Here is a 22,833-nt window from a genome sequence, read left to right as displayed (position 1 = left end):
GAGAGTATTAGGCTGTGATTTGTAACCAAATATTACAAATATGGATATTTATTACCAAATAATCCTGTGGTAATCCCTTGGGGGATCCCTTCCCAGCCAGAAGGCTCAAGCACAAAGAAACAGAGAGGTAATCTCTTCTCTGGTAGTTGACTACAGGCAGCCTCTTGTTCAAAGAGGAAAATCGGGCCAAAACTGGAGGAGCAGTTCAGAAGAAGGAAGTGTGTTGTTAGGGAGAGACTGACGTACCGATGACCTACGCCACAAAAATGAAGGGTGCCTGACTGGGGCTTAGCTGTTCGGGTGCCTTTTATTTAATACTGAAAATACCTGTAGCTGAAAATAATCAGCGTATTTTTAAGTGGTAATGTTTGTTAAAAAAATACTTGCTAGGACAGCTGAGGGGAGCTTGATAAAACGTCCGACGTGACATCCTGAGGTTGTGACGAGGCTGACTCCGCAGCCCGGGAGCGCCCGCCGACAGGGGCATCTTTGAGCTCAGCCTTGCAGAGATCGTGTCTGCTTCTAATACTTCCAGGCCATTATTTGTAAACCATTTAAAGCTCCTACACGAAGAGACAGCATGAAATTGCTGGTTTGTACGTACACGTATGCATCGTGATGGGCTGCTCCTGTTTCCTCCCAGGGCAGTCTTGGGACCGAGCAGGGGATGTTGCTCCTCGCCACCAGCGGTGAAAGCCCCGCAGGAGCTCTGCGCCACCGGCGCGGCTCGGCAGCTAAGGAAACGAGGTGGGAGAGGGATTTCAGGACGGTGCCAAAACTCACATTTCTAAAAGGCCAGGAGTTTTATGTCTGCCCCCGCTCGATACCCCCCAAGCCTGCAGAAAGCGAAGGCTCGGGGGTTGCTGAAAAGCAGCTTCTGACCCGGTTTGTCCAGCTGGGCATATAAAAATCGTTGAGGAGCACGAGCGCTCTCAGTTGTACGCAGCTTGGCCACTGTTAAATATTTGCGTGTTGAAAAGCTCATCACTGGACGTTTGGGAATGGGGGAAAGCACGCCAGGGCACTGGTTTTGTTATATGGTTTGGAGGGGAACACAGTAATTCTCCGTATCGCCCGGAGTCCTGCAGGCGCCGCGTGTGCAGCCGAGCCACGATGAACTGAAGTACGTGGTTCTCCCGACCTGGAACAGCGTCTCCTCCCAGGCTGATTAACAATGTCTTTTTACAGATGCTTCCAGCAACCTGACGCCGTGACTCAGCTGAATTCCCCGGCTCGCTGAGCTGCCGGCGCAGCCCGGAGGGGCCTGGCCTGCACGGAGAGCAGGACAGCGCTAGCCGCAGCACGGAGACGGCCCGCATGCAAGGGAGCGCGGCGGGGACCTGCTCTGCCTGGAAAGAACTGAGTCATTTATGCGCGGGTGGGTGTCTACGTACTTTTAGCAGCAACAATAGCAACATCATTCTGGAGAAAGAAAAGTCTGTTTTAGCTGTCCTGCGGTGAGGAGGAGAGAGCGCCTCGCTGGCTACGTCGTGATCTCCTGGTCTCGTCCAGGAGGAAAAACAGGCATTTGAACCCCGCTCTTGCCAGCAGAGCCATTCGGCGAAGCACGGACGCTCACGCTCTGTTTTAGCCGTGTCCGTGACCTGCTGAAGAGGGCTCCAGCTGGGCCTGGGGCCCAGGCTTTGGTTGCTCCGCGAGCAGAGGCAGGCGCGGGGGACCGGACGGCTCCACCGCGCTTCGGGAGGGACCTTGAGTGTGTCCTCGGCTTGCAGAAGCAGTTAAGGCCCAGCAACACAGCAAGAACGTATAGGTGAGGACGGCCCTCACACCCGTGCTGAGCCGCCAGGAGAGTGCGGGTGCTCAGCTGCAGGCGTGAAGACGACAGCTAATTTAAGGCCCGTCTTAACAACATATACTTCATTTTTCTCAGGCTTCCTTGTTGCATCCCCCGTAACAGGCGTGAGGGTGCGCACGGTCCAACAGCCAGCGCCTCTTGCTCTCCGCTACCTGCCTGTTTCGGTGACTGTTCCCTCTGCGGCAGAGCAGCCCTGGGTCAGAGCCCCAAACCCCAACTCGCTGCTGTTGCCTCCGTGCAGACGTGTTTCTGGCAAAGGTCCCCTGCCACCACCAGCGGGAGAGGAGGGAGCATGAGAGCGGTCTCAGCCCGGCTCTTCGCGTTCGCCCGGGGCCTTCGCGCCAGCCCGTCCTCCCCCTCGCGCAGGCCGCCCGCGCGCCGCGGCCAGCTCCGGGGGCGCCAGCAGGGCCGGCGGGGGCCGTTTGCCACCAACTCCAGCAGCAGCGGGTGCGAGCGCCCCGGCTCCGCCGCGGCCGCCCACCTCTCGCACCGCTGGCCACGGCCCGGCGATAACAAGCGCCCCGTTGTCTCCTCGGTCTGAACGTCTTTAGCGATACTGTCGGCTCCCCAGGCGAGAGACGGGCTCCCCGGGCGCGGACGCGCGTTCGCTTTGCAAACAGCTGCCGCAGCGGAAGATAAAACCCCCCCGGCCGCCGCCGGCCGCTTCGGAGTCGCTGCCGCAGCTTGTTCCCCCCCCGGCGGGGAACGACGAGCGGCCCCTGCCCGGTGTGAGTTTGGGGTGAAATCCCGGAGGAACGGGGCCTGGCCCCAGAGCGAGGAGCAGGGCGCTAGCGGGCGGCGGGAGCCCCCCGGGCGCCGCGCAGGAGCCCGCGGCCCCGTGCCTGGAGGGTGGCTGCTCTGGCGGCCCGGGGCACAAACCGACCGTCGCGCAAGACTCCCGGTCGCAGCAGCGCGGCGCGGCGGCCGCCCGAGGGTCCCCTGGGAGCGGTGACGCGTTGTTGAACGGGGCCCTCGGTCGGGCGGTTTTCCGACGGCGGCGGGGGGCTGGTCCCGCTCCGCCGGGAGCCTCCCGCCGCTCCGCCGCCGAAGGAGTCAGCGAACGGGGCGGCATCCGGCGCCTCCGCCTCGACGGGGAGGACGGGCAGGTCCGGAGGCCCCTCGGCCTCCTCGCGGGGCGTCCCGGCCTCCCGCGCGTCCTCGGCCGGCAGCCGGAGGAGGAGGAGGAGGAGGAGGAGGAGGACTCTCCGGCGCGCCCCAACCCGGCCGACAGCCGGCGGCGAGCGTCCTTCCCAGCTCTGCCTGCCTCCGGCCTCCTCGACCGAGGACCTTCCCCCTCCGCGCGGCTCCTCCAACCGCTGGCCGCGTATTCGGGTACCTCCGGGGCTTTCGGGGCCGTCCTGCCGGGCGCGCGCCCCCGCCGGGGCCGACGCGCGGAGCTACGGGCTCGTTTCCGCAGAGCGGCCTCGCCGGGACCCGCGCGACGCTGCGGTCTGGGAAAGCGAAGGGCCCCCGGCGCTCGCAGCCCGGCGGCGGCGGCTTATCGCGCTTGGCCATTACTTTCCCGGCGACGCAGCGCCAGCCGCGCGGGGAGGAAGCCCCTCTCGCCCCCGCCGGCAGCTCCACAGGCGGGACGGGGAAGGGAGACCAGCGCCGGGGAGCCGCGGTGGGGGACGGGGCTCCGAAGCCCGCCGCTCCTCGGGGCCGTGCCGTCGGCCGCAGAGCTGGCGAAGCGGAGCGAGCGGGGCGGTTTGCACGGCCCCCGGCTTCCTCCTGCTCCCTCGGCTTCCAAACCGGAGAGGGACGCGACCGCCGGGACAAGCTCTTGCACCGTTTCCCTCCAGGCCCCGCGCTGGCGCTCCCGGCCCCTGCCCGCAGCTCGGCTTTAGTATCGAGTTTTAGCTGATGGCTCGGGCCTCCTGGTCCTCGTGGAGCCTCCTGCTTCGCCCGGGCTGGGCAAAGACCAGCCTCAGCGTTTGCCGAGGTGGTCACGGGGAGAAGGGAGCCGCCGCTCCTGGCCCACGCGGAGATAACGGCAGCCAGCGGTCCCGCGGGGAGGAGGTTTTGCACCTTCGTTTGGCAAACGTTAGCAAAAGGCGAGAGGTCTCGCTCGCCGCTGCTACGGCGCCTGCGCAGAGCGGAGCGGCCTTTGGGGGAAGGCGCCTCCAGGGGTGGGACGCGAGAGCCAGGAGGGGCTCCAGGGGGTGGGAGAGCAACGCGGCAGGCGAGGAAAACACGAGCCCAGGGCTGGGAGAGGAGAGGGTTTGAAGAGGCGCAAATCCCTTCCAAACCAGGCATTTGCCCGGCAGCCTGGGTGTAGTTTCACCCGCCTTTTTCTCTTCCTAACGGAGTAGCTGAAAAGCCCCGCGGGCAGCTCGGGGGAGGCCGATCCCCGCTGCTGGCTGCGCACAGCCCCCCTCCAACAGCGGGCTGCCGGCACATCTACCTTTCCTTTCAAAGCTCCCACTTCCATGCTGCAGGTCTCCTTCCAGGCCACAAAAGGTAAAGCAGTATGAAAGAAAACGCTAAGCTTTGCGGCGCTCGGGAGCTCGTGCTAGAAGCTGATGAAGCCGTAAGCCGCTTTCAACATCAGTTTTAAGAGCGACAGATGGAGGCAGGAAAAAAAATACCCCTCTGCTTTAGCCTCCAGTGGATTTGAAGTCACATTGCTGTATTTTGAAGTGAAGCTTTTAATTCTGACCCTGTTGTTGGCCACCTGCCCTCCATCAGCGCGCTCTGGGCTGCAGTTACGGGCAGCCTTCACAAGCACCTCCCAGGTGTTTCCCGGGGAAAGGACCCGGCCCCCGGCTCTGCGGCTGCAGAGCTCCCCGCGGCAAGGGAGGTACGAGGGGCAGAGATGCTGCTTTGAAATCCAGAGCTGCCACTCCGGTATTCCCACATTAACCCGCACCTGGCGACCTGACTCCCGGCTCTCCTCCTAGCCCAGACTGGGCTCAACTGCGCTTTCCCGTCCATTGCCGGCAGGACCCCGTCCCCGAAGCCCACGGCTGCTCATCCAGCCGCCTCCACCAGCCCCACACGCGTTCAGCTGTGACTTGCTGGAAGCTGTCGCGTCTCTGCCGGTCAGGCCAGAAAGCCGGTCTTCCTCCAACAGGTTTACCCTCGCTTCCCAGTACCCTGGGGGAGTCAGTATTTTTTTCCATCCTCGCTGTAGTTTAAAGTTATCCCGGAAGCGAGAAGCAAAGAAGGCAGGACCAGAAAAACAGTGACCGTCAGCGTGGGCTTTCTAAGCCCCGGCTCAGGGAGGCGGCTGCCTGCGTTAGGCCGAGCAGCGCGCTGGTACACCTTCACGCGCAGCATCACAAGGGGAACGCGTAAGCTGAGTAGACAGCATGGATTTTAAGTACTTTATTCTCATAGCCTGCAGTAGCCTATTACAATTGCAGGCTGCTTTAGTACAGCTCCTGTTCAGAAACATACATTTTGCAGCTTTCTCCTTCACACCCACGAGACTCCCAAACACAGTACACAGAAAAGGAGGAGGTCAGGTATAAAGCCAGGGGTTGCATTTCCATCTCAACAGCATTACGTGCACAGCTAAAAATCGCTCAAAACGCACGCTGCGGCTCCAGCCCTCCAGTACTGCTGAACCCAGGAAATGGCAACACCTGCAACACATTTAATCTCCTGAATATCAGGAAGTTTGGAATAATTAGCTGATTTAGAGACATGGAAGGACAACTGTAAAGCTGCAGACTGCTACAATGGTTTCAGGCCAGAAACTGCAGATGAGCGACCCCAGAGAGGAACGTTATGACTCAATAAACAATCTCCATCTAATTTTTTTTTTTTTTTTTGAATGTGGCTAGCAAGTTAACTTCGCATAGAGCGACTGTTCACCAGGCTGCACTGAAACACCTTGTGTGACACAGTTTGCTAAACTGATTATTTACCACTTATAGTGACAGTCAGCCCTCGCAGTTGGCTCACGGACACACGATCCCCTCCTACAGCTTGGGCCTCCAGGTCAGCTCAGCGGCTTCCTCGGGCCCTCTGGGCTTTTCAGGCGAGATGTGGGATACACTCACTGTCCCAAAGAGCAACTTAAGTAATCACCATTTCTGATTTAGCATTTCTTAACACCTTCCTGTTCATGGCATTTAACTTTTCGAAAGAGAAGCCAACAAAAGTTGGTATTTTTTAAAAAGCAGAGAGTTAATTCAAGAGTTGAAAGTTTATCCTTTCACTTTTGAAGAGTATTAACTGCAGGTCTTAAGAAATAGCTTAAAAATCAAGTTAAAACTCCACATAACCACCCCCATTTCAGTATTTTTTTTGACATAAATACAACTGCATGTAAGATTGGCTTGCACCGTACAAATCAAGCCATGTGAAGCACCAAGATTTCTGCTAAAGTACCAAGGGAGAGCCTGGGGATGCGCGGCCGTGCCCAGGCTGCACGCTCCCTCCACAAGGGCATGTTTCACCAGGACGTTCGCATGGGAGGAGGATGAGCTACCGGCAAACTGCACGGACCACAGCGCTGCTGCAGCGAGCGGCTGGCCGGCCTTGAAGTCAGTGGGCTACGGCAACGTTCGCTAGTTGGGTCTCCTGCGTCACCAAGGCGGCAGCAAAGCAGCGTTGAACACTGGCACTGTTGTGCCACAGAAGCGTGAACCTGCGTTTGGTGGGCGACCCGCAGGGCTCAGCTGGAGCGCGGCGTTGGCGGTAGCATTTTCTCCTCCTTTCAAAGCTATTTATACTTCCTGACAAAGGAATTTTTTTGGCAGAAGGCTCTTCTAGTACTTTATAATTGGCAAACATCTGAAGTCAAACCCATGGCAGCAGGAGCAGCTTTAGAGCAGCCTCAGGAAAGGCGTGCTGATGGGATTGGCATGATTCCCCACAGTCACGTTCTTTACTGGACACATTTTGGGATAATACATAACCTTGAAGTGAGCAGCGGTGAATTACTATTGTTGAGAAAACTGGTAACTGCTTTGCCTCCTGGTATTTTTGAGATCACCTGAAACTGCCCATTTTGAATCGAGTTCAATTCCCAGAAATTCTGCCTACTTTGAAACACCAGCTTCTTTAGAAATTGCTATGAAATAAAGCAATCTAGATTACATAAATTAGGAGAACATGATATCTACGTACAATAAGCAGTTTCCCCTTAGATTGCCTTCAAGGGGCTTCCCAGCATAACATGGGAAGTTTAGCTCTGAAAACCCTAGCAGTAAAGAACTACTTCTCATCTTACTTCACTGCACTGCATTATGCTACCGAAACACTGAATCAAAGCTGTGGCTGAGAACAGAATTAAAACCCTCCTGCAGCAGGCTGCCCTTTAGCAGAAATAAGGTTTGAGCACAATCCAGATGATTCAGTTGCAGTGGTATTAGCTTCATTTGACTGTATTTAAATAAAAAAAGGCATTAAAAATTTAAAAACCCCAGGCACTAAAATATCCTCACCGTTTACACCCCATGCCAGGCTGAGACCCACGTACATGGCACATGACAGACTCTTCCCATCCCTTCGCAGGGCAGACTGTTGGGCAGTTTGTTTGTGGATGTCACAGAAAGCAAGAAGCCATTTTCATGGAGCAGCTTAACAGAAACATTGAGAAGAGTCAGCTCTGAATCAGCATCCACATCGCAAGGCTCACGCCTGCGGCCGTGAGCCTAAGTTCCACAGTGTTTCCAGTAAGACGTCAGACGAGGAGAGAGCTGGTACCTGATAACCCCAAGCAAGGAATAGACACATCTCCCCTCCCACTACAACCTTCCCCCAAGATGGGGGGTCTTTGGTTGTTCAGTTCAGCCCTTAGAGTTTCTTCAAGCGACTGTACAACTCCCTTTTGCTCTTCTCACCAGCCCAAGTCCGGCTTTTGGTGCGGAACCTTTTCAGGTCTTCTTTAAAGTCCTCGTGGTGCATGGGGCGATAACTCTGGGGCTCGCAGAAGCTCTGGGGAAAGAGAAGCGGGTTGCACGTTAGTGCGTCACAGGAGTGACAGTCCCCGAGACTTGCTGACTCTGGAGACAACACAGCCCAGCAATTGTCACTGCCCTCCAGAATAAACAGAATGGAGGCCATACTGAGTTGGACTACTAGCAGGAGTTTCACACCAGAAATTCAAGAACAAAGCCAAGGGATATTTAGACCACAGCCACGCTGGAAGTGATAGCTATTAAATGAAGAGCTTTCCGCCCAGCTTAAACAGCTCTCGCCTTAAGTTTTTGGGTAGACATCAACATATACTGTAAGTATACTAAATAACTCTATCCAATATTCGCCTTGAAATGACGCAGATGTAGGAAATACTTGTATTTAGTCCATCTCAGGACTGGCCAGCCAGCCCCTTGCTCCCACACCAGATCAGCCAAAGCGTTTGATCCTGCCATGAGCTGTTCCATGCTGCCACCTTGAGGCCCTCAGGCCTCTGTCTGGGGAGAACACACCCAAGAGGGTGGAAAGCAAAACCCAGGGGCAGCCACCACCCCCCCAGGCACCAGCGTATCCCCCGCAACGGCCAAAATGCCAAGGTGCTCACTGTGCCACATGCACCGGCATCCCCCGAGAGGGCCGAAACGCTGGGACACCCACCACTCCCCTGGGAAACAGCACGGGGCCAAAAAGGGCGAACAGCACGTGGCCCAACAGGCCACAGACCGGGTCTGCAGAAAGGTTGCATATCTGGCACCTGCCCAAAAGTTCCCCAAGTCGCGAAATGGGAAGGTAATCTTAAAAAAACAGTCTAAGGAGTGAGGGCCTGAAAGGGACTGAAGTGACAATCATGCCAATGTACTTTATGTTAGAACGGCAAAGAGAGCCGGCGAGAGCATCAGAATAAGGCGACAGAAACGCTAAAACAGAAGCCAAGTGATAAGAGAAACTCCATCCTCTCAACAGTGGCCCAGAAGAGAGCCACTGGGCATTTATTAAGTCTCCTTTTCTGAATTAGAGGCTGAAAACTCAAAGCTCAAGTGTTTGAACTTTCTTTTAGTACATTATGAGACTCCAGGTTTCCATTTGTTATATGGCAACTGCTCTCAAGCCTCTCTTCCCTCCTAGTCCTTGCAAGCTGAGCGGTCTTAATGCTCTTTCTCTGAAGGGCATTTTGAACTTTTAGCTGCTATAAAAGGGCAGAAACCAGTTTTACATTTTACTCAAGAGACAAGCAAACAAAACCTTTCAGCTATGGCACCAAGATAGCTCTGAGGTATGGAACAGGCTTAGAGAAGTAAAGGCAACTCCACTGTCAAGTTTTAATTGCACTCAGTAGAGGAGAGCACTGAAACAGCAGGAAAAAATACCCCAGGAAACCACTCTATTCCAAGAAAAAGTCCAGTCTGGGACATAAAAAAAAATTATATATATATATAATATATATATAAGGGTGAATGCTGAAGAGAGCATGACTTACACGGCATCTTAAGAAGAAGTCCTTGTAACCCCCCTTCAGAACATATAATTCTGGGTAATGGAGGTTGGGGTATTCGTTACCCAGCCTGTCTCGCTCCCTCACAAAGCGGCACCTGTAGCAAGAAAAGATATTTAAATCTTGCACTTGAAGTAACACATGAAAACAGCGCACATCTGCCATCTCCCATTCCTTGAATTACAATAGCAAGCCACTGCCTGTTAGGAACACACTGAGAGGCCACGCTGGCTGCAAAGTTGTGGCTAATTGGATTTCATTTTCTAAGTACTCCAAAACACCAGCCCACTCCCCCTCAACAGCAAACTTCAACATGGTCATTCACATTATGGGTTGCGTCACATCGCTACCAGAGGCGACGAACAAAACCTACTCATGATGAACTGTATTTAGCAGCCTGTCAGCACGTAACTGGTGCCACCCTGAAGAATTGCCTCAAGACTATTTAGCACAGCAATAAATTCTGATCTAGGGAGTATGTGGGCTAACTCACATTCGAGGACCCCGCTCGGAAGAAAATTCACAGTGGAACACTATAATCACTCGTTTGTTCTCCGATGGCAGGATTGGCTTCTTGAGCAAATAATCTTCCACGTCCTCTTCCATATGTAGATTTACAGCACCCTGAAAAGGCAGAGACACACCTGAGCACGCAGAGCAAGCAAAGGGCAACAGTAACAAATCTAGCCAACCCCCTTGGCAAGCTCTGTCCTCCTCTTACAGTTTCCTAGAAGAGCTCTGGCAACCTTCTCTGGCCAGTGCCAAAGCTTCAAACCGAGGCAGAACATTACAGGTAGTCTAACACAGTCTCCTTTTGGGGGCGGGGGGGACGACTCGGACCTGTTTCAAGTGGTCATTTAAACAGCTATAGGCTGTTGTTACTTGCATTTCCCTTTCTCCTCTCAAAGGACTTCAGACTGCCAGCCAGCTTGCTCAATCAAACTTCAAGGTGATTCACAATGTTTTGCACAGCCATTTCTTCTGTAGTTAAGCCTGTCGTTTAACTGAAGTTTAACATTCTAATCTTAAACCTCCCGAGATATCAGGACGCTGGGCAGCAAGCGTCTTACAACCTCCTCTAGAACCGTCTCCGCGCTTGCCACACAGGTCACTTCCTCTGCATAAGGAAAATTGAACATTCCTTCCTTTGAAGGAAAAAAACACCTGGTGAACCAAGCGTGAGCTCAGATCTCAGGCCCCAGTGAGGCACTTAAGCATCTCAGCTACAACATATCCACATGGCCTTAGACACCCACTAGCTAAGAAGAGTCCCACAGTGCCAAGTGACCTCAGTTTGCCTTAGAGGCAGCTTCAGACAACTACACATTGCTCTTACAGGGTCAGCATACCTTAATGTGGCCTCCTTCATATTCATATGGATATCTACAGTCAATTATCACGCATTCCTTGATGAAGCTTGCAAACTTCCCAGTCAGCACAGACACAATCTGCAAAAAACAAAGACTTCACTCGTTTTGAGGCAGTTTTTTTTCCATAAAGAAATTTTCTTACTGTCCCCAGAACACATACCATTTCTGAGTCGATATATTTTAAATCTTGATGTTTCCCGTCGACAGTGTGGAATAAGTAACCCTAAAAAAAAAAAAAAAAAAACAGACAGCATCTAACTGAGAAAATTCTGAGTGCAAACCACATATTTGATAGTACAAGGTCCAAACAACTTCATCACTCAGATACTTTGTTGACAAAAATACAGATACTTGGTTGACAAAAATCTCTTCAGCAAAGTTCAAGAGTTAAAACTAAGAATTCCAGAATTCAGGGGCACAGTTTTTCTTTGAGCTCCTATACTAAAGAGATTTATTTCCAATTCTCCTTGAATGACTGAGAACAAACCACTGCACATCTAACCTAGAAAAGCAGCTTTCTCACTCACAGCATTTACTACTTACTTGAATACATACTGTTGAAGAAGGGAAGTACTTTACTTGGGTTGGTTTGAGACATCTCTACCAAAGGACACCATCAAAACAAAACAACAGCAAATCACTTGAATTACCTTTGAGAAGTCGCCAATGAGGTCTCTCTGGTCACGGTCCAAAATACTCTCAATCTCTGCTGAGGAGGATTGTGTCCTTACTATTTTCAAACTCTAGAGAAACACAGGTTAGATTAATATCGAGCACGGATGGTATGGAGATCGTTTTCCTATAGGATAACAGAAGAGTTAACGCTTGCTCCGAAGTCCTGAACTATGATTCCCCAAATTATCTTTTGGATCAAGACAAAACTCAGGCTCAAGAACATCCAACTACTACTTTTTGATACCTATATTTAATCCTCTCCTAATCAATTCTGTGCTACGACATGGGGTGTCAAGCCACCAACCGTTGAGTCTTCAGAAAGTGATCCAGGCAGGCTTCTCCTCTTCTTACTCTTCCCTGGAGAATTCTCTTCCTGGGATCTCTCCATTCTTTTCTGTGTGGTTCTGCTTACACCACTGGGCAGAGATGAAGAACCAAACAATCGGCATCGCTTGCCCTAGAAGGAGGGAGATAAGTTGCAGTTCTCTAGCAAAGATTAAAATTAGAAACTAAACAAGCCTCAGACTTTTGGAGTTTCAAAAAAAAAAAAAAAAAAAGCCACACATACACCACCACCACAACCAAAAACAAAATTCTACCTTATACAAGCCCTTGTCACTGCACAGTCAGAGCAGGACGCGAACAGGAACAGCTAAATTCAGGATCTATGCCTCTGTTTACACTTATTGCCCATTATGCAGACTGGGTGAGCTTGGAATATCGACATGCTCACAGAGTGATTTGCATCAATTAGCAGGCAATCCATTGACAGATTAAAGAGCCTTTTGCCTGAACCTGAATTCCCTTCAGCCTATCATCAGAAGACCTGGCTATAGGCATTCAAGGTAAGCCTACGTAGAACGGATTCTCGATACGTCAAAGAGTACCTGAAAAGAGAAGGTAGGATCTTTCTGCATTTTTGAAGCATTTTTGTAAAAAGGAAGTTTAAAGCCTGTGTATGCACACAATGAGCATTGTTCTATACTGACACAAACTTCCAGGCAGATGGGCTTTAGAGACAACAGAACACTGTAGAGGTTTCATACCATATCTTATTATGCCACTGATATTAGGAATACAGGATCAGTAACAGTGTGGTCACTTGTCTCAGTAGTGAAAACAGCTGCCAAAACAAAGCCCCTGTATGTGATCTGTTGTGCTCTGGTAGAACACTTACCCGACTGTCTGTTTTCCTCATGACTAGTGGCGCAGTCCAGAGGCTTGCCACATCAGATGGCATCTCTTCATCATTCTGAGGAAGGAAGAAAGTTTATTCACATCGATTTCATCATCGATAGTGACTGGAGATATCTAAGGCTTCTGCACAGCTTGATCAAACGTTCCAGCTCAATTCAGCTGTCAGAGCAGTTTTACAAATTACTTTCTCCCCTCCCCCTACCACAGATGGGAGCACCGCTTCAATGAAGTATTAGTTCAATAGAAACCTCAATGAAACCATGAAATTGAGTTAAGAAGCATTGGAAAAGGTTAGTTATATCAACTCCTTAATTAATAAGGATGCTACTCGCACTTTAAGCATTTCAAATTCAGCTAGAAAGGGTTTTCTACTTTAAGTAGCCTGAAAACAAATACTATTACCCCAGCTCTCTTTCAAGCAGGCTTCTAAAGTTAATACCCCCCGTACAAATAGTTTTCTCCAGTAAATGCAATTCAGCTACCAATAGGGACAGCAGCAACTACTTCCTTAGACTAAACGCTATCCACATCCCAAGTAAATGCCGTTGTCTGCACTAGGAAACAGTGCAGATACAGCAGAAACACTGAAGTGTATGAGTTGAGTTAATCTCATCATCTTTTTCATCTTTCACGATGTCCCAGTACCTATGCTTTTTGCAGTTTCACTTGTCACACTGACTTCTACAAGAACATTACGCACCACGGACACACTGTTGGCAGACCAGTAGCGTTATCCAGATGCGAGTTTAAAATATCTCATGTATTTCCTTTGTACATACCTTCAAGTCTTGATCGTCTAACAGTTCTAGGAATCCATCATCATCTTCACTTTCAGAGGAGGTTAGAGAAGACTGCTGCAGGAAAGCTGGCCTGTAGTTTTCCACGTCACCTGTGGGTACTTCTCCAGGGGGAAACTGAGACAAGACACCTAGTTTTAACAACATTCCTTCTCTTTTCTTGTAGGATACTGTAACCACAGAGACGGTGCCATGCTTCCCGCCACACTCCAGAAAATATGGCAGTCATTCCACCACTTTGAATACACTGACTTGAGCACCCCAAACTAGGGTCCAATACTTTTGTTTGGCCATTACAGTAGTGGAGCGCTTCATTAGCTTGGTTAAGCAATAATCTTCTCCTCTGGAAAGAGAGGCTATCCAGTGAACGTGCAAAGAGAGAAGACGGTGGTGTCTAAGGAATAGGAATTAACGTTATCTCTGCAGTTCCCAAGCAAGAAATCAGGAGTATTAAGCAGGATGAAGGACTATCAGGCTCAAGGAGGGGAGACAAGACCTAAGAGCTTCCACAGCTCATTCTGTGCAAGGAGCCATCACATTTTTCTGTTGCCTTTGCTAAGCAACAGAAAACGAAGAAGGTCGTATTTTTTCCTGCATGTCCTTTCTGTACACATGGTCCAGCTGCAGCAACACAATAGGTTTCATTGCTCCTAACGCATATAAATATCTACTTTATTGTCAGTGGACAATACAATTACAAACTAACCTCCTTAGTCTATACTGAGGTCCACGCTCGCTTGACCTTCTGCAGCATAAGCTCAGTTCTGCATGGACTAATCTTTCACAAACTACAGAATAATCCATGTTTTAAACTTTCAACTGCTCATGAACTGAAAGGGAGGAGAGTTTTCTTGTCCAGCAGACTGATAAGCTTTTCTATTTAGCACATGAATAGTGGTGATTAACGGCAACCTCTTTAAACCAAGAGCCACAATGCAAATTTTTCTTCCTCTCAGACAGCAGGTCCGTAGAAGATTAGGCAAAAATTAGTTGCCAAGAATACTTTAGTACTTACCATCTGAGCTGGGGCTGAATTCTGCCTTTGGCCAAGAACATCTTTTCCATCACGGGAATGGACGTGCACAGAACTACGAGAAACTGGTCTGGTTGGCTTCTTAAACTCAAATGATTCCTGAATTAAAAGGAGCGGAGTGATCACTTTACCAAAATAACAAACTGCAGAAGCTGCTAGGACCATTGTATCATTGTTTTTTCTGCCTGATGTTTTGAATTTAAGTTCCCTGCTGCCAATAGGAATAGTCTGAGTGTGAATGTTTTCAGAGTAAAGCTGTTGCAGGAGTGACTAAAACCAACCTTTCATCCTCTTAAATATCACCTACAGGCTTTCCTCTTTCTTTTGTCAGTCAGCTTCTCCGCAAGAGATATCATTATGAAGGCCACCAAGGCAGCAGCTTGGTCAGAATTATATTTGTTGCTTGGTGACTGGTACCTTCCTCCTGGTTTTCTGTAGAAACCTGTCCAAGTCCTGCCAATGGCATTTCCAGCAGCAAGGCCTTACAGGCCAAATAGGGAAAAGGATATTCATGCTGCTGACTGCAGATGCGGTCAGGAGCCACAGCTCCCCATGTAAGCAGTGGCAAGAGGTCAGGTGATCTAAACAGCCTTCTGGCGGCACCCAGGTAGCTGTCTAAAGCTAGCAGCATGAATACATTTTCCTTTGCCGGAGTCTAATCGGAGTCAGGGTTCAGTAGCATGAAGGAGGAGTTGCATAATCAAAGCCTTCAGAAGTCTGATTCACCTATAATCAGTTTGCAGACAGTACTTCAGTGCAAATTCCCTCAAGATAAGCTATGCAAAACTTTGATACATCTAAACTGTAGCCTGGCAGATAGTAAAAAAAAAAAAAAAAAAAAAAAAAAAAAAAAGCCTTTCCCACCACATCTACTGCTGGAGAGCTATGCTAATTCAGTTTCCTTGATACATCCTCTCATGCCATATCATCTCAGAAGACGAAAGAGCAACACTTACATTCTCCTTATTTTCCTCTTGTTCTGATAGTCGAAAAGCTTCGCAATCCAGAGAGTCTGAATGGTTTCTCTTCAGAGCAGGACTGGAGCCCAGGAGCCTTTGCTACAAAGTTCACACAGTAATGCCAGTTCAGTATTGCACAACTACATCTTAAGCAAAAGAACAGATAATAAAGAATAAAGTCTCTGACTACAAACTGGTGCAGAATATGTGCACGAGTCGTCGAAGCCGACATCTCAGAGCACAAACACCAAAACGTGGAGCTCTAGCTGCAGCAGAGTGACAAAGCTACATCACTGAAGTTTCACAGCAACACGAACCAGATTAAGTTTCTAAACTGTAATTTTGAGTTTCCATTAAGTATCATAGCAGCTGTTCTTGAGGCTAGAAAATTAGCAAGTAATGGAATGTATCCAATTAAACAATGCTTAGTATACTAAATCATTTAACATTTACACAAGATGAACGCCATCCTCACTTACTGGCAGTGAATGTATTCTTCTGAGCGGCAGTCGCATGCTACAATGAAAAAGAACCAAGAGTTATTTCAATATTTTGTTTTTAAAGATAGTAATATGAGGAAAATTCATTTTATTCAATAAAAGCTCTAAAAGCTGGAGAGGCAGATCTAGACCAGTCACTAACAGAAGTTAGAAGAGAAGCATACTTACTTCAGTCTGCTAGATTCAAGAATTGCTTTCTCAAATCTGAAAATAAGCGAGATGCCCTGCAGTTAATACCAAAGATAGTACACTAAATCAACCTTGTATTTAAGTCATGAAGTATTATCCTGAACAGAAGCCAACATGCTTCTTGATTACACTGTCTTTCTCAAGGTATACAGAGCCAGCTCATCCCATGCTTGTTTTTGCAATGACTAATTAGACTCCTTCCTCCCCCTCTTCTCCCCAAATTCTTTTCAGCATTGTTTAGAAAGGAAGCTAGCTTAAAAGAAAAAAAAAAGCTTGGTAAATCAGGAACCAAGGGGATCTGTCCCTCATCCCTAGGGGGAAGAGATTAGAGGAAAAAAAAAAAAAATCCAGTTGAGAGCAGCAAATTCCAAACTAAGAGCAACTGCTTGATATCAGTTAAGGCATACACAGGCAAAAATTATAGTTTTAAGCACTGAGTGAAAACTGCAACTTACATGCCAGTTGGTGCAGCCTCAGACTCCTGGTAAGGTGCCAATGTCATGCTCAAACAGTCTGGTTGGTACAACACATTAACTTAGACCCAAGACTTGTAAGTACTCTGGGACATAAGACAAGACAGAAAGCCTAGCATCTCAAGCTGCAGTGCACTACAGCACACACTGCTAGAAGCTTAATTCAAGAGAGAAAAGCCCATCGTACATGTGCCAGCAAAGGCAAAGCCATTTCAAGCCTCTCATTAGCCTTCATTTGTTAATGGCGCAACTTGAACTGCCAGAAGTCAAGCTTAGTATATGGTTACATACGTTTCCTCCACGATGTCGTCTGGGGTTGGAGGACCGGGTGAATCCAAAGCATAGCCTGTGGAAGAAAAAACAGGTTTTTCTACTGAGTGATGTCTTAGCACCTAGGGAACGTGAAGTATTGGACGTTGCTATGGATTTCTTCAGAAAGACACAGTAGCTCAGACAGGAGCTTAACACATGTAGAAAGCCCAGTCTGCAGCTTCATCTCAGTGTGGAAGTAAACAACAGCTACAAAAACACCCTAGCCTGTACTTTTGACCATAGATAACCAGGTATCAGAGGAAAAAAGAAACAATTAAAAAGAAAAACCCTCCCTAGACCTGCCTTGCAGGAACGTCATTCAGGATAGAATCTCATCACCTAACACAGAATACTCTTGGCTTATTTACTCACACTTCTTAAAACCCCCAAAGGACTAACTTGTATCTTATAACCCATGTTTTCAATTACAGGTTTTCACAGACAGAAATTTTGGGCTCATCCCCCTCCAAAAGTAGTCGGAAGTCCCGTCCAAAGGCATGCTAGTATACCAGAAATATAACTTCAAGCACTGTATAAGCAAAAACCGAACAATACAACTAAGCAATTACAATCAAATAGCATCTTTTAAGTAGAGTCAAGCATGAAGCCTACTTAAACACATATTCCCAAGGAGTTTTTGTATTATAGTAGTAGTCACAAGCCCTAGTGACAGGCCAACTGCTTACCAGAACGCACTCTGTACGAGTATGACAATACTTATTGCTACATCAGTGATTATGATCTAAACAACAAGTATAAAGAATTAGTTTGGTTAGCATGACAGGTAACGGTCTCAGAAGAGCAGAAATCTTAACCACACGAGCATTTTGTAAGCACTGCAACAAAAATAATAACTGAGAGGAGAAAAATCAAGTCAGAAGGGCTGCTGTAAATAGCAGCAAGCCTAACAGCTTAAGACCTACTTTGGAGACAGAAGGAATAAGTTTTTTCCAGGAGGAAGTAGAGATGTGCTAATCTTGGTTTTTCTATGTCACTCTGTGGTTTGCCAACTATCTTTGCATTTTACAAGTTTATAAGGTTCCTTTGAAGGCCAAAGTCCCATACACAGTCAGGGACACGTGCAGGTGCTGCACATGAATTCAAGCTGAAGCACTGACTTCCATCGCCGGGGTGGACCACTGAAGTATCAGAAGCTTCCCTGATTTTACAAAAGTCATGGGGTAACAACATATTTAATGTCACTGATATAACGCCTCTGAAAAATTACTTCTAGACGAACATCAGTACTAAAATGCAGTTCCCCACACTTCAAGGTAAACAATCAGCTGGTGAAAACAAAACAAAAACCACAAACAAAACCCAAGGCACAAGACAAACCCTGCTCAACAGCTTTTATTTGAGTGTGCGGAGCAGGTTAGCATAATTTGGGTTTAACGAGAGAAACCACATGAAGACAACTTACTCTAAAAGTTATTCCCCTGAAAAGGGCAAAAACTCAGTTCGGTTCCGTTCAGAGCTGAACGTAGATACGCAACAGATCTTAACAGTGAACGATTAGACACCATCTCAGTCGTTCCACAACCCCAACAAGTAGCTATAAATATTCATAAGCCAATATCTATAAGACACCACAGACTCTAGTGGGCCTCTAACTCACTAGCGAAGCCTATCTCGGGATATCTTTAGTAGCTTTCAACTTCAGCTGTCCGTATTGCGAGGAAGATTGACACGCTCTGGATAAGGCACTGACCTATTACCACGTACAGAGCAGAACACAACATAATCAGAACACAGCACCGATTAACATCGCACTGGACTGCAAAGCAGGATAGGTCAGCAGCCACATCTTACAGTCATCCCTAAAAATAAAAGCAAGCCACCTCTGCCGGAGTCCCCCCGTGGAACCAGAAACAGTTATTTTCCATGCTACCTCTACTGCTAGCATAATATCCAGGACGATCAAAACACCCGAAATCTCAGGCCGCACAAGTTTACCAGGTGGGGGAGACATCTGCCTCCCTCCCTCGAAGACCGTAAGGAGGAGAAGCAAGCTGCAGAGATTACAAGTATATAGCATTAGTTTCCTCTCCAAAACCTGGACGCTGCTCACAGTAAAAGGCAAGTAAAGAAGATATCATGCATTTCGCTCCATACTCATTATTTACTTAGTAACTGCAAAAGCCATACCTGAGTCAGTTGATTCCGATGACACTGTTCTCTGTAAACCATTACTATTCTTATTTCCCAAGACTTTTTCAGAATCGTCATGCTGACTGTAAAGAAAGACAGAATTTTTTTGTTGTTTTAAGCGTTCAGCAAAGTGAGAAATACAACATAACAGTGCATGAATGTGGTAACGCAACGCAAGTATAACACTTCTTGGCTAAGTGAAAGGATTCCAGCTTGGTAACCCTGCAGACTGAAGCCTTTTGTGTGCTAAACAGCAGATACATCACACACCCCACCACACTTCCAACTATGCTCACATCTATTGTCTGCAGGAACTTGGTTTTTTAATTCTAAAATGCAGTATTGATAACACTAGAAATTAGACCACCAAAATTAAGAGTCAGACTGACAGAGGGATAGAAACAGCCCGTTAAGACTTTCCTGGAAGCCCTTCTGGCCCCCTCGCGCCAGATTGCCAAGCTTTTCTGCATAACATTAACTGTGAAGTGTTCCCCACCCCACTTTTTTTTTTTTTTTTTTAAGTGATGCTTTATCCTGATCTTGTGCCATCACAAATGAAGGTTTTAACACAACAAAGCGACAGGCCTTGTGATAAGACCTCAGGACTAAAATCACTGCAACTGTGCAATAGGATACTGTTGCCTTGAATCATATCGACACCTCCCAGATTGTTCCCTAGAAACCCCTGTATCAGGGCGCCATTGTCTTCCTTGGGGCTGTAACCTTCCTTCGCAGCCCTGCTCAGTTAACTACACTTTGAGGGGGGGGGGGCCAACTGTCCAACTCCAACAGTCTCCCCTTCTAAGTAGGTAGGTCTCCAGCTTTGACTTCCCAAGGTTCACTTTTCCCCGCGCACGTAACCATCGGCGCGATCTACGTCACTCTGCAGATGAAGGGGCGCGCGGCGTTCAGAGCCCGACTCACAGCACGCGTCCGAGGACCAGCCGCCCCGCGAGAAGGCGGAGAGGCTCCAGGCAGGCTGCCGTGCCGGCCCGCCGGGGCGCGTCACACGCGCCCCGGCTTTGTACGGGGCTGCAGGCGCAACCCCTTCAACACGGGGCACAGGCGCACGTCCCGCAGGGCCTTCCTCTGGTACGTTAGGGAAGGGAAAGGCTACACGAGCGCGGCTCGTACATCAAATAGGTCAATTCAGAAGACGTGCCAGCCTACAAACTCTAAGGATAAAACAGCGAGCGTGCAGGAGCGCGCTGCGAATTGTTTGCAGGAATTCCAGGAATCCGAAGGAGGGAAGGGCCACGAAGCGAGTGATTACAGAGAGGAGAATGCTATAAAAACAGGAGGTAAAGGACAAACACGAGGAGGGCTGTCAGGACCGGACAGTAGGCCAGGGCAAGACAGGAGCCCTGTAAGGGAAACTGCAGAGGTTGCTGTAGGAACAAGGAGAGACGTTAGAGCCTGGAAACAGCAGAACCGGACAGGGCACCGGGGCAGCGGGCGCTGGGAGGGGAGCGGAGCAGGGAGAGCAGGCCGGCAGAGCCGCGAGGCCTGCGGCCAGGCGGGGGGCGAGGGGCGGCCGCAGGGTCGCGGGAGGCAGGCAGCGGCGGGAGCGAGAGGAGAGCTGCCCGCCGGGAGGGAGAGGCAGGCGCTGCGGGGTGGGGGCAGAGGCGGCAGCCCGGGGCCGCGCAGGGCAGACGCACGGTGTGACCCCGGGCCGCCGGGAAGCACGTGGGCAGGGACGGGGCGCTGCCGCGGGCTGGGGCGGAAAGGGGGGACGCGGCGGGGGAGGAGAGCTGCGCGGCAGGAACCCCAGCGGGAAACGGGACAGGGAGGGAAGGGGGAAGAGGGGCCCTCGAGGCCTCCCACCGTTTGGGGGGGGGCGGGGAGGCAGAAAGGGGCCTTCGAGGCCTCCCTCCTTTTGGGGGGGGGGAGGCAGAAAGGGGCCCTCGAGGCCTCCCTCCGTTTGGGGGGGGGGAGGCAGAAAGGGGCCCTCGAGGCCTCCCTCCTTTTTTTGGGGGGGGGGGGGGAAGGCAGAAAGGGGCCCTCGAGGCCTCCCTCCTTTTGGGGGGGGGGAGGCAGAAAGGGGCCTTCGAGGCCTCCCTCCTTTTGGGGGGGGGGAGGCAGAAAGGGGCCCTCGAGGCCTCCCTCCGTTTGGGGGGGGGGAGGCAGAAAGGGGCCCTCGAGGCCTCCCTCCTTTTTTTGGGGGGGGGGGGAAGGCAGAAAGGGGCCCTCGAGGCCTCCCTCCTTTTGGGGGGGGGGAAGGCAGAAAGGGGCCCTCGAGGCCTCCCTCCTTTTGGGGGGGGGGAGGCAGAAAGGGGCCCTCGAGGCCTCCCTCCTTTTGGGGGGGGGGGAGGCAGAAAGGGGCCCTCGAGGCCTCCCTCCTTTTGGGGGGGGGGGAGGCAGAAAGGGGCCCTCGAGGCCTCCCTCCTTTTGGGGGGGGGAGGCAGAAAGGGGCCCTCGAGGCCTCCCTCCTTTTGGGGGGGGGGGAGGCAGAAAGGGGCCCTCGAGGCCTCCCTCCTTTTGGGGGGGGGGGGAGGCAGAAAGGGGCCCTCGAGGCCTCCCTCCTTTTGGGGGGGGGGAGGCAGAAAGGGGCCCTCGAGGCCTCCCTCCTTTTTTTGGGGGGGGGGGGGGAAGGCAGAAAGGGGCCTTCGAGGCCTCCCTCCTTTTGGGGGGGGGAGGCAGAAAGGGGCCCTCGAGGCCTCCCTCCTTTTGGGGGGGGGGAGGCAGAAAGGGGCCCTCGAGGCCTCCCTCCTTTTTGGGGGGGGAGGCAGAAAGGGGCCCTCGAGGCCTCCCTCCTTTTGGGGGGGGGGAGGCAGAAAGGGGCCCTCGAGGCCTCCCTCCTTTTGGGGGGGGGGGCGGTTGCGGCCGGACTGACCCGCGTCCCAGCTGCTCCATGGTGAGGCGGAGGTCGGAGACCGGCGAGAGCTCGGCGGGAAAGAGGGACTTGACGACGGCGGAGGCGGCGGGCGGCGCCGGGGAGAGCAGCAGGAGGCGGCGGCGGTGCGAGCCCCCCGGCGCACGGTGCATGGCGGCGAGCCGACTCCTTCCTCCTGTCAGCAACCTCCCCCCCCCGCCCCCCTAACAACCCGCGCCGCTTTGACCCCCGCCGCCACCCGTCGCCCGGCGCGCGCGCGCCGCCCGCCCGCTCCGCCCCCGCTCCGAAGCTGGCGCCAAACTCCCTCTCCGCCAATCAGAACCAGCGTCTCCTCAGGGCTTTGGTGGGTGGGTGGGGTTTTTTTTTTAGTTCTACCCCGCCCGCTCCTTCCTCCGACCAATCGAAACGCCGGGAATCGCCTTCCTTCCCCTCATGGGCTGCTTGACAGCGCTTGCGGCCAATAGGCTTTGCCAGAGAGGGCGGCCAATGGGGTGCCTCGAGGAATAGGTGGGGGGGGCTTGCTTTGTGGCCGGCGGAGAGGACTACATTTCCCAGCATGCAACGCCGAGGCGGGCAACGCGTGGAACGCGTTGCCCGCCTCGGCGTTGCATGCTGGGAAATGTAGTCCCCAGCCTCCCTGAGGCGCCTCCAGTCAAGCCGCCCTCATGGGGGCCTGTTACTCACACTACTCCCCTCACTCTTGTCGCAGCCCTAAAAAAGGCCGGGTGCCTTTTTTTTTTTCCCCCCGTTTTTTTTTTCCCGGCGACAAGGGTTGTTTTAAGGCCCGTAAACCTTCTCACCCCGTCCTGTTTGGGGTGAAACGCCCTCCCGCCACAGGGTGCAGCATCCCCCGGGGAAGCGACACCCGCCCGGTGCCTAAAAATATAAAGTCACGGCGTATAACCACGAGTGGGAAACGGCCATTCCAGGCTGGAAACTTCAAAGGTTTAAAACAAAGAAAGAAAACAAAAAACGAAAAGCGGCCGCACGGCCTTGAGGGACCAGAAGGCTGTGCTGCCATTCAGAGGGACCTGGACAGGTTGGAGAGTTGGGCGGAGGGGGACCTCATGAAGTTCAACCAAGGCAAGTGCAAGGTCCTGCACCTAGGCAGGAATAACCCCATGCACCAGGACAGGCTGGGGGTTGACCTGCTGGAAAGCAGCTC

At 51.2% G+C, this 22,833-nt stretch overlaps 1 protein-coding gene across 2 annotated transcripts; it reads right to left on the bottom strand.

Moving 5' to 3' along the window:
• Positions 1 to 5,128: 5,128 nt before the first annotated feature.
• CDC25A (cell division cycle 25A) lies at positions 5,129 to 21,942 on the bottom strand. Of its 2 annotated transcripts, XM_068933961.1 has the most exons (17): positions 21,669 to 21,865; positions 18,833 to 18,918; positions 16,664 to 16,718; positions 16,355 to 16,412; positions 15,879 to 15,914; positions 15,690 to 15,726; positions 15,208 to 15,309; positions 14,234 to 14,350; positions 13,201 to 13,335; positions 12,402 to 12,476; positions 11,529 to 11,681; positions 11,200 to 11,292; positions 10,710 to 10,772; positions 10,529 to 10,627; positions 9,673 to 9,803; positions 9,165 to 9,276; positions 5,129 to 7,705 (listed from the first exon to the last, which is right to left on the bottom strand). In XM_068933961.1, exons 2-17 carry the CDS (start codon positions 18,911 to 18,913, stop codon positions 7,565 to 7,567), a joined length of 1,488 nt encoding a protein of 495 aa, XP_068790062.1. In that variant the 5' UTR covers positions 18,914 to 18,918; positions 21,669 to 21,865; the 3' UTR covers positions 5,129 to 7,564. The 2 variants fall into 2 exon arrangements, with proteins under 2 accessions (XP_068790062.1, XP_068790061.1); XM_068933960.1 differs by lacking the exon at positions 16,355 to 16,412 and having other exon boundaries at positions 21,669 to 21,942.
• Between the last annotated feature and the right edge of the window lie 891 nt (positions 21,943 to 22,833).

The sequence above is a fragment of the Struthio camelus genome, chromosome 2 (genome assembly GCF_040807025.1).
Source record: "Struthio camelus isolate bStrCam1 chromosome 2, bStrCam1.hap1, whole genome shotgun sequence".
Lineage (NCBI taxonomy): Eukaryota > Metazoa > Chordata > Aves > Struthioniformes > Struthionidae > Struthio > Struthio camelus.
The sequence above is the reverse complement of the archived record's forward strand: the minus strand, read 5'-3'. Positions and strand labels throughout refer to the sequence as shown.